At 42.8% G+C, this 19741-nt stretch overlaps 1 protein-coding gene across 1 annotated transcript in view; it reads right to left on the reverse strand.

The window, feature by feature from the left end:
- MBOAT2 (membrane bound glycerophospholipid O-acyltransferase 2) overlaps window positions 1–15246 on the reverse strand; it is a 94420-nt gene extending 79174 nt beyond the window's left edge. The window contains exon 1 of the mRNA XM_075707221.1: window positions 15175–15246. Coding sequence (XP_075563336.1) covers window positions 15175–15246 — 72 coding nt within the window. The remainder of the gene's footprint in view (window positions 1–15174) is intronic.
- Window positions 15247–19741: the final 4495 nt, after the last annotated feature.

Genomic DNA, 19741 nt, shown 5'->3' on the forward strand with positions numbered 1-19741 from the left:
CCTGCATTCCTTCTCTACTCTTACCAATCCAATCCTTATGCTTGCCTCGCAGTGCACCGAAATGCAGATTACAAAGCACCAATGGTTTTGCAGACTTGTATTACATCAAATCCTCCCAAAGCTTTCAATACATATTTTGTAAAACCAAGCTATGCAGCAGTTAAGATTTGAAAGCCATCCAACTTCAGTTTAGCCTTTATACAGACTACTTCTGATAATATTCTTTCTGCTGCTTTATTCCATTTTCCCCAGCAGGATTTCTGCTTCATTCAGCAAATCAACAATTGCCCAGTTTTTGCCCTCATCCTATGACCCACTAAATGCTTACCATCTGCATCCTACACCAAACACAAAAACCTTACATTTCCCCATAGACATGTTTATGCAGATCTGTCCATGATGTGCAAAGACTACATAAAATAAATGTAAACTTTGCAATAACTTTGTGAGATTGGCATTCCTATTCCTGTTCTATATGTGGGTGACTGGCATGCAATGATGAAAGCCCAAAGGGTAAAATAAATGCCCACTAACTTTGGTTGCCCAGTTTCAGACGCTCAGTGCCTAGAGTTTTTCAGTCAGTACTTTTAACATAACTTTTAACTGGAGCTGTGCTTTGAAAATATAACTTCAGCTGCTATTTTGAATGTCCAGCATGGATATAAATGAGGCCCAAAGTATCTCAAAATGCAAGCAAAATTGAAAATCATTACTACAACATATTGCTTCCTCCAGGTCACTAAAACTCTGTGGTTTACTAGTGATTTGTATTCCAAACAAGGGAAGGAGCTCATATGGAAGAGTTTTTGATCACTACTGGGCTGCGTTACAGTCACATAGCTAATCTTCACCTGACTCTTTCTGACTTTTGAGTATCTGCTGTCACAGGCTATATATATTCACTTGGCAAACATTTTGAGTATCTGATTTCTTATATTTAAAAAAAAAATGGAAAACACAGCATTTTTACCACAAAGTCAAAGCTTATCCATTTGCAATTACCTGTGGCTGCTTCAGTCCAAAGCACAGATTTCTACCACTTCAACTATTGGAAATGTACTCATTTCCATGTGGAAATAAGATTAATCCCTTGCCAATATTACAGGGAGTAGGAAGAGAAACTGACCCTCTGGGCTCCCAAATTCCATCCCATTCACTTCCAATTCCAGCAGCCAGACAATGTGTGCACCTACACAGCGTTTTAGTTCAGATCAGGAGAGGGCTTCTGAAGCAAGCCCCCCAGTCATCCTCACTTCAGATGCTTTGGCGTGCATTGTACAATGGTGTCTGAACATACAAACCTGCTTTCTTTTAAGCTAAGCTGAACTAGAAGATCTGCTCCAAAAGGTAAGCAGATATTTAGCCTGTGGACTGACCTAGGCAAAAGCAGTTATTTCCCAAAATTATTCTAGCATCAGTGTTGGATCCTCAATGCCAACCACTTCATTCCACAGAAACACTCCTCCTGTACTGCACTACTTGCTGAAGTAAAAAAAGCCAAAATTTAACATTCAGCCTTTTCCTAACTACATCTCCCATCTTTACTCACACTGACCAATGTGGAGCTGACATACAGCTCCACCATATCCACACACTACGATATGTGAAGAACTGAAGATATACAACTTGCCTTGAAATAGAGCATAAAAATTATTTGGCTTCTGAGAAGACAAACGGAACAGCCATTCAGATAGCAAGCAAGCAGGAACAAGGACAGAGCTGGACATCACCATCATGAAAGATTCCACAAAAAACAGGTGCTTAACCAAGCAATTATTTTGTTGGCAAGTGTTTTATACACTAACTTCAACATCTAGGAGTGGTATACTCACCTATCTTTTGAAAACTTATGTCAAGCTTTTATAACGTGAGTATGGGCAAAATACAACTTTTAAACACCTCATGACTTGGTCAGATGCAAGCAGAACACCCACAAAGAACAAAGACAACACATTCCCAAAAACAGCATGATTCATTCCTCAAACCAAATTCTAACTTGCCTCCTCGAGGTCATAAAACCTGTTCTAATAAGCAGCTCCAGTTTTGTAGAAGAAATAAAAAAAACCCTGACCCACTGAAGGCTGAGACTTCCTAGGGGAAAAAAGTTCTGATGCAGACGCATCAGAAAAAAAAGTTCTGATGAATGGCAAGTTTCACCCTGAATAGTTACAATTTAACACATGTATAAGAAAATACAGAATGTTTTACCTCCTCAGGTACAGGTCATACCAACAGCTCAGGTTATAATGACAGTAACACCTTAAAGTCCCACATAGAGAGCAATGTGTAACGGAAAGTTATGTACACCTAAGAATCAAAAGCTTACAATGATAATGCAGATTATCAGCACTTGTTATTCAGCAACGATTAATGTAGGTGTGTGTTAAATACCACTTAGTCATACTAAGCTATTACAAAACCTGCTGCAGGTATTGTAGCAATTAAAAAATTAAATCCACTGTTTTGGTGCAAGACCAGTCATACAGCCAGTGCAGTTTACAGGCATGCTTTGTGCCAAATTAACGGTACCACATGAGCATGAATTCACAGTTTCAATGTTTGGTGTAGCTACATAAAATGCAAACCCATTATACCATTAACTGCATTGAACTATCTACATAAATTTCCCCATTTGCATGACCTCTGTAAAAGTCAAGGGAAAGTTTTATATTATAACTTTGTAAAATACATTTATTTCAGTCTTTTAAAATTTTAAATGTAATTTATATTGTACATTTGTAAAAACAAAGTTGCTTTTTAGGAAAAAAGTGTTTGAGAGATCAAGTCTTTACATAAAGCAAAAGAAAAAAGAGAAAAAGGTCACCGACTGCTAGAAGGATTTTCATCATCAAGAGAAAGTTTTGGCAAAACATTTGATTTGAACAGCTAGAAATCTCCAACCTTCCAACATAGGCAGCATCTCTAATAAACCAGTAAAGAAATTTTTTTAGTCCATGTTAAAAACAAATATAGAAGAAAAGACTATTTCTCCAATGAAACTAATTTTTAATATACTGCTGTGCAATTTTTATCCACTAATTTAGATTTTAGGCTAAGCTTCCTCTTCGTATCAGTTATATTTTAATATCAAAAGCAAATCGTTGCAGCCAAGCCCTCTGGAATCACAGCACAGCACAGAAGGCATTTGCCTCATTCAGAAAAGTAGCCAAAGCAGTGAGGGAATTTTACTGATATAGATAATTCCTAACTGGATGGCAAAAATTAATCGCAGTGGCCCACACAGCCTACAATCCACCAAGAAGCAGCAATATCATTATATAAAGTTTTACTTAGTAGCTCTAGCAAGGCACTGAGAGGCACTCAGAAGTACAACAGGGACAGTAAACTACCTGAAACAGTGAGAAACAGTGGTCTGGCAGATGGAGCACCTAGTTAAGATTCAGGAAAACAGCATTTTACTGTCTTTTCTGCCAATGACCCACACAAACTCTTTGGAAGTTACCTCCTCTTTGTGCATCTTTGTTGTCTTGTTTTTAACAAACCTTCACCGATCAGAAGACCAAAAAAGTATTCAAACCTGTTAACTGCAATAAATGCCTGTGGCCTCAGTAACATCCTTTTGAAGAATGAAAGACGATGTGGGTTTGTTTCATTCTGGTTTGTCTGGTTGGTTTGGGGGGGGCGGGGGGAGGGTTGGGTTTTTAAGTTGTTCATTTAAAAAAAAAAGGCATTTTAGTTCTTATTGCTGATGAAATAGGCTTTGGAAAAAGGTCACCAAAATACAAGCAGAAGCACTGAAGCCTACCTGATGCACAGAGCCTAAAACAACAGTTTTAAGATGCAAAATGCTTCATAGGTAACAGTCAAGAACCTGTGGAGGCAGTGATTCTGCAGCCAGATTTAGGGTGTTTTCCCCATTTTGCCACACCATGGTACGTTTCCTCCATGGAACTCAGTTTTTCTGAACTGCACGATGCCAGCATTACTTGTCTCCCTGTCTATAGCCATTTTTTGTCCGCCACTCCACCACAAAGTTGCCGCACACGCTTCCTGCTTTGTCTGACAGGGCTGGTAAGCCAGGTGCATCAAGCAGCATTCCTATTCTCCCATCTTAGGGCCCTATTTTCAACAACTACAGTTATTAGAGAGAAAGGACATTTTAAAAAACATTTTAGAATATGAACTGCAAAAACACTTTGAAAAGAGCTCTTGCAAGAGCTAGGCGATCAAGACAGAATAATGTACATTTTCTTTAAAAAGAAGCACTGATCTTAAAGCTGAAGCTTTGATTTTTTTTCTAAATCTATAGGGCTATTTTATTAGCAGTAACACTGTGAAAACACAAACACCTCCAAGCATCGTATTTGTTGACACATACTTGTCAAAAATTGCCAAACCTTATCACAATCAATGAAACCTCAGTTGTGCCTTGTTTCTCAAGCATCAGTATTTTCTTGTTCTTGCTGCCAGTTAGGTCAAAACTGCTTCCCTTTTCCACCAAAACAATCAGTTGAGGAATTAAAAACATCTACAGATGTTCACAAAAGGCTACTTACAACCCAGGAGAGCTGATGCTTCTCCACAGCAACCAGACAGCAGTACAGATGGATCTTCTGTCCAATTTCTAACCTTCATTCAGTATAAAAGGAACAAACAGTTTGTACAATTGTCCAATAATTGCCTACTGCCAAACGACTAAGAACTGAAGAGTGAGAATAACTATTATTTGAAACCAACAATCAATTTTCCAACTATTTCCTGAAAATTGCTGCACTGATATTAAAAAAAAAAAAAAAAAGAACGAACAATTTTCACAGTAAAGCTGAAAACAGCAATTCCATGACAAGTATCAAAATCAAAGTGTTTGGTAATTTTCTTCCGTTTATTGGGAAACGTCAGAAAGAGGAGTCCAGAGACACCAGCACAGGTATCTGACAAAGTTGAAGGAGACTTGAGAGATTAATTCAGAGAATGTTTCTTCCTCTTTCAACTCAAAGATCATAAATCTTGTGGCAATGCTTTCAAATGCATTTTTGGTTCAAATAATAACCAAGCATCTTCCATGATGAAAATATAACTAATCAACACTCCTGTCCTGAAGTCTCAATCTCATTTCATAGGTGAAATATGAAGAAATAGAGGATAAGCAGCAGTGGTTATTTTGGGGCAGTGTCAGTATGGGACATGTTTATGTTAAGGCAGTGTGTTCTTTGTAGCAAAGACTGTGTTACTGCATGTTTCTACAGTACGCAATGTGAGGGGACCCTCATTTTCAGATGAGACTTCCAAGCACAGCTCCTCTAATAGCAGCCACTTCCTTGAAGGCCATACTCTAACCGTTTGTGTTAGTCAACAACACCGGCAAAAGCTTTTTAATGTTGCACGAATATACCTCATCTTCATAGGAATTTATTGGCAGCTGTAAGGACTTACAGATCAGATTCTGAATGCTTTCTTTCCAAGCTGATTTCAGTCCAAAACATCAAAAGACAGTCATGATATATGTTAACAATGGTATTTCTATTTCCAGTATTAACTTCCAATTTCTAGCTTGTAATTCTTAAGTATGCTGGAGACAGTGAAGAACATCATGAAGAATATGATATAGGCACTAGTAATCTGGTTTGTGCAATAAATAAGCATCAAATACAATAAGCTTTTTTCAAACAGGCCTTACTAAATCATTACTCAGAATTACTCCAAGAAAAACTGTATGACTAAAGATGTAAAATGAAGCATCAATGTACACATTTTATAGTGAAAACCACCAAAACTAATTCATAGGATAGGAAGACGTCAGCTGAAGGGTGTTCTCTCTGATCAGCTCTTCAGGATTCAGCATTATAGATACTGAGCTGTCACATGTAACAGCTATTTATTCACAGGAATAGCCAAAATCTAGGAAGCAAGTTTAGTTCAAAGGTGAAATTGGACTAAGAATCCTGGCTTGGGGTTTTTGCTTGTGTGTTTTGTTTTGTTTTCTTCTCTCCTCAAAAACAATAAGGACCTAAAACACTTGCTTCTGTTGAGCAAAACCAGATTTGGCCAGTTAAGGGTTGCAGAACTCGGACTACCAGGGAAAAAGGGTTTACAACATCAAAACACAACAGCCAGGCATTATGCTGGCAAGACGCAGATCTGAAGACCAACTCATCTAAGGAGTTTTCAGAAGCGTGGCTTTTTATCACATGCACATAGAGATTAACCTCAAAGTCTCTACTCTGTCACGTGAGTATCAGCAGTATACAAGATGTTCAAATATCCATTTGAATGACAAGTTTTTATTTCAATGCTCAGAGAACCACTACAGTGCCTGAAATTTCATAAAAACTTTACAAGTTACTCACTTTCCTAGCCATTTTAAAAAAAAAAGTAAAATAACTAACATCTATGGAGTTATCCTTCTCAAATGCAACCAGAAACACTTTCTCCATTAAGATCTACCTCAGTACCATTATATTCTGCTGATAGGTGAGAAACCAAAATCCATCTTAAAATAAGCAACTAAACACAGAAAGTAACACTCTCCTGTCCATATAGCCTGCAGAAATCCAGTAACAACAGCAGTCAATTTAATTAGCAAGTAAAACAAATGTTCCCCATCTTTAAAACAATCAGCTTCTCAGTGTTCCCCATGAAAAAAAAAAGAGAGAAAAAGAAAAGGAGTTCACCATGCTCTGCCCTAAATGAACTACCGTTCAACTCAGACAGTCTCTACTCCTCCCTGCCTATTATCCTCCTGCTCTTCCCAAATCAGGAATCATCTGCATGAAATCAGCCACCTAGAAAGACTCCTAGCACCACGACAGCCCTGTAAACATCTGCAATACACAGCAACCTGCAGAAGTAATGGCCACTACTTTGAGCTCTTACAGCTTTTCAAATTAATTCCATTTTCTTTTATAATATTTTAGTAACATTTGTAATTATGCTTCCACATGAAAATATTTTATCTATCTTCTTACATTCAATCCCATTACAGATAATCATTTGTTAACAAATTCTAAGGCTAGACCTTCTACAGATCTGACAGCCATCACTGGGGCTTCTAATAAATTCCTGCAGATTCATGGTGGCCTCAGCTTCTTTCTAGCTTTTCCACCATGAAGAATAAAAAACTATTCATTATACACTGGACTGTCAGTCCACTTTCTGAGTGACATGTTTAGTCTTCACTGACTTTTTTTTACATATATATATATAAACTGATTGCCAGGATTCCTGATTGACAGGAAGCAGTAGAATCACGAGCATTGCTCAGCCAGAAGGCAGGTCAGAAAGGTTAACAATGACCTATACAGGTAGCATTACCAGTATAGAATGTAGCACTGTAGTTACACAACCAGCGTGCTCACAAGCCATGTTTCAGAGTAAAGAGTACCTTCTTCTTCAGCTTAGGCCACTTTAACTAGAAGTAAAAGGAAACACTGAAATCCCAACTACAGCAAATTACACCATTACAGCCAAACCAAAATAGCTTCTTCACCTTTGGATATATTATTCCAGAATAAAAGGCAGACCTACAGGTGTTTTCCTTTGCAAAAGATGGCTTAGCTGCCGAAAACATCTTAAAACACGCATGCATAATTAGCATTTATCTAAATTCACAAACTGAAATTGCCAAACAGCTCTGTTCACTTGAACGAGGGCTAAAAGACTAATAATGATAACTAATGTTGAATTTAAAGTACTTTCCAAAGGGAAGAAGGAAAATGAAATATCCATACTGAAGAACTGCATCAACACTCTTTGTAAAATAAATACTGTAAAGATGCACACATAAGTAAACAGGTTTTCACCTGAGCATGCGTAGTTTTTCTCACCTTCCAGGAGAAAATAAAACCCCCCAGTCTAGATCCCCCATTCCAAGCCTTGGAAAAGAAGAAAAAAAAAAAAAAAAACCAGGCAACTGTTACTCAGGAAAAGGGCACATTAGTCAAGACAATAAAAGTGAAGAAGCCATGCCGTAATCAAGGCTGCAAACGATGTATCACAGTGCTTCATTAGGTCAACAAAGGAACAAGTAAACAGGAGGTAAAGTCAACAAATATCAAGACTAATGAATTATAAAGATGACTCATTTATTTCAGTTTTATCAGTTTTCAGAACTTTTGTTTTAAGTCAGCACTGTACCCAAGGAAGCCCACAGATGGAAAAAAAGAGCTTACAAAGCTGTGGTACAATAGATTTACAACAGTGACACTTCAAAGACAAACAGAAAGCAACACAGTGGTAACTATGTACTCAGTAAGTGACTGTTGTCATCTTCCTTATGCCTTACTGTATCTTCTTTAGTAGCCTGTTCTTCAGGCACTTCAGTATTTCTTTTCAACATCCCAGGACTGCAGTATTTTTGTAGCAATTTCTGAACTGTGTTTTGAATTCAGAAAAGGCTTGTACTGTGGTAAACAGGTCAGTAAGTGTTCACACTTACACCATCTAGATGAATTGCCTAAGGATGGGAAAAACAATTTGACAAAACAAAGCAGGTGACTACAGGCTGTTCACGTAAAGACTATTTTAGATGTTTACTGTAGGCACACCTTGGGCTGTAATTATATTTGAGTTTTTCCAGTGTTTCACAAAAACCTGGAGAAAACACACCCAGTATGAAAGTGAGCGAGAGTATATCAGAATGAAAAATCACTGCTGCCTCCCTAAAAATTAAAGAATTAGAATGGCTCCATATTTTATGTCCTCACAACAATATTCATGAACCTGAAAGAAACAGAGGTATTTTTCTCGCACTAAATCTATCACTTAATAGATTGTTCACCTTTTCCAACACTGTAACCACTGTCTGCTTTCTTTGCTTTTCCAATTGTTCGTTACAGCTTCCACTCCCTCCTTCAAGATAGTCATGTTCTCTTGCCAATTTTTTCTCTTATCCCAACAATTTCATCCTTCTTTATGCAGTTTTCATTACAGAGTAGTTTCAACCAACAATACCTGGAGAGTTAAGTCAACACCTAAACAGTAATACTAAAATCGGGGAAAGGTGTCAGTGCAAAGAGATTAAGACCCTTCTGATGACACATTTCATCCCTTCCACTAGTTCAAAGGGAAGTTAAGAAACCAGTAAAAACATGGTCCCTGGACTTTGCTAGCAAATCCAAACAACTCAAAACATCCGATCATTGAGAACAGCGCATACAGAATGGAGAACATGACTTTTCTTCCAATTTCTTTTCACCCACTACAGCCTCCATCTATTATCACAGGAGATCATGCTTTGCTATCCACCCTTTGTTCTTCTGACTGCTGCTAGCAGCAGATAAGGAACATACAGAGCAAAGCAGGGGCACAATTTTCTTATCCTACCACTCCCTTACCTTCAGTGTTTGAATTTCATACACACATGAATGCTACTTTTACTCACTTTATTACTCATGAGTTTCCTGGGTCACATCAGAAAAATCAATAAGGTGCTGCTCTGTATTTCACAGCTGCACACAGGGGTCTAAGAATCAATGGGGAAAGAGAATAAAACTTGGGACGCTCTTCACTTTATTCTTTTTTATATTTTCATAATGCTTAAGACAAATACTAGGCCACCTAAATTCTGGACAGCTATACAAGACAAACTTTTTGATTCATGTTTAGACAAAAAGGTTTTTATCGGACTAAAACATTTTAGTCCTCAGGAGCCTACATTAGGTGGCCTTGGCAGAAAACAAGGGAGGCTAAGGCATCACTAATGCCCCAAATTTTGTGAAATAACAGAGCGCTAACTAGGAGACACATCCAGATGTTCCCTGCAAGCAAATCAGGTGCATACTGCTTCTCAGCAAAATGATTGCCTACACCACCTCCAAGCCTGGTCTTTTACCTAAACTCCAGCTGTGGTTCATCTCCAAAGCATCAAAATAAAGTAAAATAATTTGCAGATACATCTTGCCTATCACACATGTGTAAGAAATAAACATTTCATATAGATATATGAGGAAAAAGAAATCCTGCCCACTCTCCTTGAAGGCGACAAGGTGAAACACGAAGGCTCAACATAAGTCAATGATAATTGCTTTTATGTGGAACTGAGTGCATTAAGGGCACGTTGAAGGGAGCTTGGGTAGCCCTCTGCACAAGGAAGTGTATGCTGAAAATTATGCAGAGATGTAGATGCAGCAGATTGGCCTGTGATCACTAAATTACAGAATTTCATATGGTTTATACAGTTCACATTTAGGAGGACTTAGAATCATAGAATCATAGAATTGTTTAGGTTGGAAAAGACCTTTACGATCATCCAGTCCAACCATTGGACTTTTATGCCTATTCTTACTAAAAAAAAAAAAAGATACGTTTAGATTCTTTGAAGGTTGATGGCACTCATGTAGAAATTTATATTTATTCTACATAAATGAGCACATTTATTCAAATAAAAGCTAAAATTAGACTGCGGAAAAACCCAAGAAAAGTGTGGAAATAGCAAGGAATTTGTTTTACTGTTGTTGAAAAAACACTGCTTATCTTTACATCATGGATTTTAAGTGAAATGCATAATCATAGGCATGACATTTTATTCATTCCACACATCTTCACATAGCTGTACTGTTAGCAGTTGGAGCCATACTCTTTCTTTTCTTATCTAGAAGATAATCACTGGAGTTAGCTTAGTTGATCCAGTTGTCCAGACCACATTTCAGGATCTGAAGATCAATCTCTTAGACAACCCACACAAAAAGTTGACACTCACATATTGTCGTAGTCGATCTATCTCCCCTGCTCAGCTATTCCTCTATTACGGTTATCTGTTTCTATGGCAAATGAAGGGCAGTCAGTAATAACCCATATAATTTTTGCCCATTTTCATATAAAAATTTTGCTCCCTCTGGTGGAAGCAGTGAAAGCAAAGATTACTCTCTGAACTCACCTTACCCCGCAGAGACCTAAAGCCAAGAAGAAAGCTTTGCTCTCCTAGAACCATTCTCATCTTACAGCAAATTTAAATATCTCCAATTTAGTGACAGGTAAGCTGGCAAGTCATCAAGAGAAGTCATTTGTCAATAGACAATCAGCAAGATAGTGCCAGAACTAGAAATGGACCAAGGTCCAAGGCGGTATTTGTCAGGCTTCACCTCCGAGAAAGAAGAAAGCAGCAGACACACAAATAGGATGCGAGTACAGACAAGATAAACAGAAGGCTAGGTGAGAGACGTAACTGTAACAAAATCATTCAAGTTGCAACCTCGATGCATTATGCAACACATTATTCTCTAGCAGCCAAGCTTTTATGATAATCCTTTCCATACTTCTCTTTAGCTGCCAGGGGCGAGAAGGACACAACTACCTTTATTCCCTCTCTCCCCTAACAAGACAGAAAGAATACTGCGGTACATTAACATTCATTCACTCATTCATTAACTTTAAGCACCCAAGGTAACACAGCTGTCAACAGGATGCTTCCTTCACTGAGTAGCAAACTTAGGTTCTCCAAGAAGTGAAAAGATATAGTTCTTAGAAGGCTTTTCACCCCCAAGGAATGATTTTTTTTTTTTTGCCTACAATAAAATACAAAGAAAGGCGTGCAGGTTTGCCTTCCCAAATCCAGAGATAATCGTAGGTTCTTGTTCACGCCAAGCATCTTCCCCCGCACCAAACAACTGAAAATAACAATAGAAAAATTGGAACAAGAAGCCTATGAAATATACATTAGCTTCTCCAAGTAGCCATTTCAGTTAACTTGGTGGGAGACAAAATAACAACCAAAGGAAGGGTTAACATAGCAACAAGTTATCACATAATACCTCTTTGGGGGATATACACAGAAGCAGAAAACAAGTTCTTCTCCATTCCTATAGCTAACTAGTACTCTAGTACCAAGAAGAAAGGTCTAGGAACAGCAATCTGTCAAAGCAACAAAGCTTTTCTCTTATAACACAGTGGGGCACGTAGAGGAGACCGTTCATCTTGCACGTGTCTCAAATGGCTCTGGGTGGAGCTGTCATCCCCCACCTTTTACCCTGACCTCCAACTAGCACATAACCAACACCATTCTCAAACAAATCTGTGCCTCTAGTTCTACCAAGCATTAAGTAAAAAAAAACAATCAATTTCTCACAGTCAATCAATTAGTTCAATCTTAGAGATAACAGCTTCACCTTTAAGCAAAATTTCTACTTCCATTCACTGCCAAATAGGCAAGGTCCACCCATCCATTTGTTTGAGCACCCAGCAGGAGAGTAACATTGAGACATGCTACCTGAATTCGTCCTCCCAGAGGTACATGCCTTTGCCTTCATTAAAACTTTACAGCTGAATAATTAGACAGTAACGGCTTAAACGTAAATCACAATCGCAACATTTTGGATATAAAGATTAGTATCTACTCATGGTCAAAACTGAAACATAGAAGTGGAGAAACAAAACCCATTCATCTCATCAGTTCTGAGTGCTGGTATTATTCTGGAGTGCCCATGTCAAGTACCTGCCGCAGTGGTATGACTGCAGTCACAGTACAGATTTGCATCAAGTAGTAGAAACAACCTACTAATCAGAAAACATTTATTCTCCCCCCCCACCCCGCAAAGAACTGCTATATTTTCATACCGAGTATGCATAGTATCACTGTCATGCATAATCTTTGAGCACTTACACCAAAGAGTATCAGCACTTTCTTTTTCTTCTCTGCCCTCATTCTCTCCTTTACTACCTTTGATTTGATCACACTGAACGCATTTCGCATTCTTTCTGTATTACAAACTTACTATCAAGATAGACTCTCAAGCTGAGAGGTTACAAAAATCTAGCTTTGCTTTTTTTTTTAAATCAGCTATAGATGCATTCTCCTCAGTGCAGCATAATTTTGTAACTCTTCAATTCATACTGCAGTCATAATCAGTGCTCTTCATACACAACTGGACCTATATTATGTAGGGTCCACTGATACCTCAAAACAAAATATGTATGATTTTTAACTGCTTATAACAAACCTTTTAAACCATGTGTTTAGCCACCCTCCATTGTGATTATCCTCAAAACCTTCAACAGAGCTCAAATAGTATTTTACAATAACATCTTGGCTTTACAGGAGCATCTGTTGCGGTACATTCAATATAGGGAAGTTTTCCAGGCTTTGATAAAAAGTAACTTTATTCTCATCAAAATGCTATATCCACAATGTTTAAAATAAACTTGGTAGAAGCTGCATGACATCATGAAGCAATTAAATTTATGGCTACTATTATGAATAGTTATATGACGCCAGCATCATGCCATAAAAAGATGGTCATCTCTTACTTGTTTTACAGTACCCTGTAGAAGCTATGCGCTTTATGGAAATAAGTAGAGGGCACCCGCCAAGAAGAGCTTACACTCTGCACGTGTGAGGCACTGAGCCACGTGGTGCCATCGATCCCGGATGCAGGTATCATTGCAAGTTGTGTGCAGTATCTATTCCATCACAGCAGGCTTAACTGAAATTTGCCCGCTTTTGTCAGCTTTCTAGAAAATACTTTTTCGTATGTATCCTAACCTAAGGTTCCATTCAAACAAATGGCTGGGGGAGGAGGGGAAGAAAAAAAAAAAAAGAGCATGTAGTTCAGTCACTTCCAAAACTCTTTCACTAGACACACTCCTTCCTCCCTATTTCATTTCCAGCTACTTTTCTCACTCATTAGGTGTATTTTGTAAAACTGAACCATCAAAACCTCCGTCTACACGAGCACAGACTGTTTTCCTTGATGTGTTTCTTTCATTCATAGATCAATGGAGATTTTTTTTTTTTTAAATAAGAATTCCTCACATGAAATTTCCTGGTGCTACAAAATTTATAGGAGGAGTTACTTAAGGTTACTTTACTTATGTATTCATAAACACGTAAATGTTCTGCAGATTTAGGAGGTCTAGACCACTTCCCCCACAAACAAACATTCCGTACAACTTCAGTCGTTAAACTCTGCAAACCTCAGTTTCCCAATCTTATTTTGTAATCTTCTGATGTTGCGTGCAGATGACAGGATTATCAACCTTGAGGAATTTTTGTATCGCTCGGACAAAAGATACCACAGAAACGCTCCGCCTACAAAGCACATACGAATTCCCAACAGCATTATGCGCAGCACACATTATCATTTAACGCTGCGCTTAGAGAGATCACCGGCAGACGCACTTCGGCGCGGCGGGCTGCTTCGCACCCGCGACTGCCGCCCACCCCTTGCCCCGCGGAGCTGGTACCGGCCCCGTTCCCAGCTGCGGAGGCACCACTGGCCGAAGAGGGGATGCCAACAAGTTGGCCAGCCGGGCGGCGAGGGCAGCCCCGGCGGGCTGGCGGGGCCGGGCCGGCCCGCAGAGGCGCGGGGGGCGGCGGGGGGGATGCGGCCGCGCTTTTGGAGGGGCGGGCGCGGGGCGGGCGGCGGCGCCAGCGCACCTGCAGGCGGAGCGCGGCCGGAGCTCCCCGCCCCGGCGCCCCCCCGCGGGCCGCGGCTGCCTGGGGCGGGGGGGGGACTGCCTGCCTGAGGGGGGCTGCCTGCCTGAGGGGGGCTGCCTGCCTGAGGGGGGGGGGCGGCTGCCTGAGGGGGGGGGGGCGGCTGCCTGAGGGGGGCTGCCTGCCTGAGGGGGGGGGGGGGGCGGCTGCCTGAGGGGGGCTGCCTGCCTGAGGGGGGGGGGGGGGCGGCTGCCTGAGGGGGGCTGCCTGCCTGAGGGGGGGGGGGGGGGCGGCTGCCTGAGGGGGGCTGCCTGCCTGAGGGGGGGGGGCGGCTGCCTGGGGGGGGGGGCGGCTGCCTGCCTGAGGGGGGGGGGGGCGGCTGCCTGAGGGGGGCTGCCTGCCTAGGGGGGGGGGGGGGGCGGCTGCCTGAGGGGGGCTGCCTGCCTGGGGGGGGGGGGGGGGCGGCTGTCTGAGGGGGGCTGCCTGCCTGGGGGGGGGGGGGGGGCGGCTGTCTGAGGGGGGCTGCCTGGGGGGGGGGGCGGCTGCCTGAGGGGGGCTGCCTGGGGGGGGGGCGGCTGCCTGAGGGGGGCTGCCTGGAGGCTGGGGGGGGGGGCTGCCTGACGGGGGGGGCCTGCCTGAGGGGGGGACCGCCGCCCCGCCGGGCGCTTCCCAGCCTCCCCCCGGCCCCCCGCCCGACCGTCGGAGGCGGGGAGGACGGAGGGGCGGCGGGGGGATGGGGCGGGACGGCGCGGAGCGGAGCGGGGGGCGCTCGCCCGGCGCGGCGGCGCCGCCCCTCCCCGGCGAGCCCCCGGCAGGCAGCGGCGGGGCGGGCGCCTCCCCATCCTCACCTGGTCGACGGGCAGCCGCACGGCGTTGCTGAGGGGCTGCAGCAGCGTGGAGCCCGTGGTGCTGGTGGCCATGGCGGGCGCACCTCGCTCCCACGCCAGGAGAGCGGGCGACGAGGCCGGCGGAACCGCTCCCCTCCCGGGCTCCCGCGGCGGCGGCGGCAACAACGGCGGCGGCGGCGCGAAGAGCCCCAGCCCCGCACGGCGCCGTGACAACAAGGGGCCGGCGCGGCCCCGCCGTCGACTGACGGCGCCAGCGGCCAACCCGCGCGCGGCGCCGCCGCGGAGTGACAGCCGAGCTCGCCCAATCCCCGCCCCTCGGCGGGGTGGGCGGGACGAGGCGGCTCCCCTCGGGCGGCCGCCAGCGGCCGCGGCCCGGCGCGGGGGGCGGGAGGGGGAAGATGGTGGCGGGGCGGGCGGGGGTCGGTGAGGGGAATCACGGGGCGGGCGGGGAGGGGGCGGCCCCCTCGCGCCGCGGGCGGGCAGAAGCTGCGCGAAGCGCGCAGGTACCGCGCAGGGCCCGGCCCGGCCTCGCCCTGCGCCAGGCTGCGCTGCGGGGCGGCGCGGGGCAGGGCCCCGGCCCGGCTCGGCTCGGCCCGGCTCGGCTCGACTCGGCCCGGCTCGGCTCGGCTCGGCTCTGCTCTCCGCGGCGTGCGGGCGCTGAGCTGCGCCGAGGTGTGCGCGGCTTCGCCCAGGGCGCGGCGGGGACGGTTGGGGCACCTGAGGGGAAACGGCACCTTCCCGCGCGGGGTGGGGAAGGGGGCGGCCTGGCAGGGGCGCGCCCTGAGGAAGCGGGGCCGGGGCCGGGCGGTGGCCGGCCCGGGTGGCAGCTGCGGGGGGGGTCTGTCGCTGGGGCAGCGCAAAACCGTGCGGGCGCAGGCGATGGGGAGGTGGCCCGCGTCCTGCTCCTGGCCGCCGCCCCTTCGCCAGAATGGGTGGGTGGGGCGTGGACACGCACGGGGCGGGAGGGCGGCCTGGCACCCTCGAGGTCGCAAAAAATGGGTAAAAAACCCTGTTCCTACGGCCGCCCGCTGACCTAGGGAAGCCCATCTACCATGGCTATAAGCCACAGTTTTTGGTCTATTAATGGCCTATTTCTTAAATACAGAAACCCGAAGTGGTACAGGCGTGAGTACTTTTTCAGTAGGTTCCGCCGAGCAGCGTGGTTTCCTTAAAGAAAGCAAGCAGCGATGTGGTGATGCCGATGGTGATAACTTGGTACGCAGCACAACTCTTCCACCTGTCCAGTCAACGCCATCCAGCCTGCAGCGGAGTGAAGTCTTGAGCGAAGGCTGCACCTTAGGATGTGCAGCAAACTCTACCAGATGAGCGTGTGCAGTAGGCTACTTATAAAATCATTCTGGTTTAGCACTCTGCCTGCCTCTTTCACGTTAGAGCTTTCGGTAGTTTTACCTTATGAAATAACTGTAACCTCACTCATTCTAAATGATGTGGTGAAGGAGGCTCCAAGGGAATACACTGCTCTTATCTATAAAACTGCTCTAGAATCCTGTGTCTCTTGAGAGAAAACTGCAGGTTATTCCTTGCCCTTTATTAAACATATAATTATTGTATATTACACCTCTAAACCATGCTGCGATCAGTAATTTACCCTCAACATAAAAAATTCACCATTTTAAGTAAGTGAAAGATGAAATGCCTTGTCCAATATCATGCTAACAGTCTGAACTGTGCCTGGAGTAGCAGCTAGGTATAGTGATTTACATAGCCATTTAAGTTCATGGTTAATGCTAATTGGTAGTAGCAGGAAAATGGAGGTAACTGTAATTATCTGAAAACATCCATTGTTTCTCTTACTGAATTGCAGACCACACTCTGTACTTACGTTTTAGCTTGTGGTGAGGTCTTTTGTCTGCATTTAAAGAGACTGGTTAATAGATACAAATAAGTGGTTTTAATTAGATTTTTTCACTGCGTGACAGGCAATTACAATTCTGGTAGCATCTGCAGCTTCAGAAGCAATAGTATAATGTTTTAGTAGTAAAGCAAAGAGAGCTGCTTTCAGAAAGGGGGAAAAAAAACCCTTTTCCCAATTAATTCTGAATCAGTCCCTTAAATCTAAACCTGTAAATTCTATCTACATGAGTAACTTCATAGGAGTGCAGTGCCACTAGGCTCAGTACAGTCTGCATTACACTAGACATATGCATACATGTTTATAAAGACTAAGCTCATTTTATCTGATTTTCTTTTAGTAAGGAGACATGTACCTACGCACAAATCTTTGGAAATCTTAACCTAAATATTCTCGAATGAAGCCACAAAAGAGCTGCTTTAGAAAAGGCTGATAGCTAATTCTGAATCATAGTCTCGTCACAAGAAATGATTCTGGTGCATCTATATAAATCCATGGAGGTGGTGTTACTGAGACTTTCATGAAGTATTCGCAGCAAAGAATTGACCTACTGAATGAACTCCTTACTTTCAATTTAACAAAATGCCTGAGAGCAAACTCATGATCTCACAGCATAAATGTCAGTTGGTTTTAAAACACAGCCCTTAATTTTCTGGTAATTTTTATTCTTTTTTCAGTGTATGTGTTCTTGCAGTGTTCTTGCAGTGCTCAGAAAATACAAAAATATGCTTCCCTGCACGACTTCTAGGATCTTAGGGGTTCATACTTAACAGATACATTTATCTATACTGTAAATCACAGTATCGTTATAAATAGCTTGCATCTATGGCATTAAGTTACATAATTACATTTTTCACAAGTTTCCACTGGAGAAATGTGGTGTTTTGGGTAGATGTTCTTGTGCTCTTACTTAGGAAGGTGTGTGTTGGGGAAGACAACGTCAAAGAAAGAAGTCTTGAAAATAGTCACAAAATAATAGGCCCCTTGTAATGACAGGGGAGATTGGTTACGTGAAAGAACAAAAAGGGTCCTGCCCCACAGAGCTTAAAATCTATGTTCGCAATTAAAAGTGAAGCATATAAATGTTGGTCAAAAAGAGAGTAACAGGAAAATAAGTGATTTCTGCCAGAAAAAAAGTAGCTTGTCTTTGATGTCTGCTGTAAAATGTATGGTAAGGGCTTTCATGGGCACTGCAGTAAAACTAGGTCTTCTGCTTTTCCTTTTTTTTTTTTTTGAAAGAAGATTTCATTATATGTTTACAGAGAACTTCCTGCCTGTGTGAGAATACTATGTTGTGTGGGGGACGATGAAGCATCGGCTGGCGACAGGTAGCATTCTGCATCATGTTGACACGGTAACAGTGCAATTAGTCCTGAAAGTTAAATGATGCTGTGAAAAAGAGGGCTGGCACATGATACAAAGAAGCTAATGTACCCAGTGTAGTGGGCATATATACAATTTCATATAAGTCGGATAGTTTTGAATAAACATTACTTACTTTCCTACCATTTTAAATACATGCATGTAAGTGAACAAGAAGTGCAACTTCCACAAGGAAATTCCTTCCACCAACGGCTGTCAGTCAAAATGGAGGAGGATGTGTTGATTTAAATAATCCCTGGAAAGTGGCTTGGCATAGCATGAACTTCTGTTGTGCTGTGATTAAGCTTTTATGGTCCCATAAGTGCTCATAGTTCTTAGGTATAAAAATAATCACAAAAGCATCTCTGTCAGAATGATGTGACATTGATGTAACAAACACTAGAGGTTTCCTGTAAACTTGCTTTAGTTGAATGGCAATTTAAGATACCAGATCTTTACAATACCAGCCTTCCCATATGACATTATACAATGAAGAACAAACAGAGAAGAGCTGTGGCAGAGGACAGGAAGGGACAATGGGACAGAGTTACTAGATGCCCCATTGTGTACAGTTCTTGTTCCTCCATTTGTTTGATAAGGTCGTTCTGGCAACACATTCACAATCAGAAAATAAGAACAATTATTGAAACTCCTTTTAGCAAAATAGATGAAAAGGAAAATGGGTTTCAGTATTAGCTATAGAGAGGCAATCACTTTTCCACAGTAAAGTCTTATTTTAGCCTTACCTGTCTGGCTTTGCTTAGCCTAAAATATTTGAGACTTCATTCCGAAGAGAAGAATATTTCTGCAAAAGCTGATGCCAGTCAAACTGAATTACTGTTCATAAGAAATCTACTATTGAAATTTCAGCATTTGTTGGTATATTTGTCTCACCCTTCCTCCAAAGCAGTCTTTTGCCATCCCTTTTAAGTATTCTGTACAGCACAATAAGCCTCATATGCATCAGCTGTTTTCTGAACTAATATAATCTTTAATTAGCCAGTTCTGCTATATTAGTAATTTAGCGCCCAGTGTGATTCCTGTTAATATTAGTAGGAAGTCTTCATGATGATACTGTTGATTGCCAGCTCAACTAAATTTGTTTGTGTCTCTGTTTATTAGGAAAAATATAAATACCTTTCTACAGTCTAGCTACAGGATAGCTAAAATCTCCCTTTGGCCGTTTTAGCAGATCACTTTGGCTTTAGATTTTTGACTTGTTCTTTTGTTTCAGTCTCAGAGCTGCTCTGAGAGCGAGCAAGCTTCTCTGTTTTTAAGGCAGCAATCAGTTTCTATTGTAAAACTGATTTGGACCAACTTTCTTTCCTCTAA

Source organism: Pelecanus crispus, chromosome 3 (genome assembly GCF_030463565.1).
Source record: "Pelecanus crispus isolate bPelCri1 chromosome 3, bPelCri1.pri, whole genome shotgun sequence".
NCBI lineage: Eukaryota > Metazoa > Chordata > Aves > Pelecaniformes > Pelecanidae > Pelecanus > Pelecanus crispus.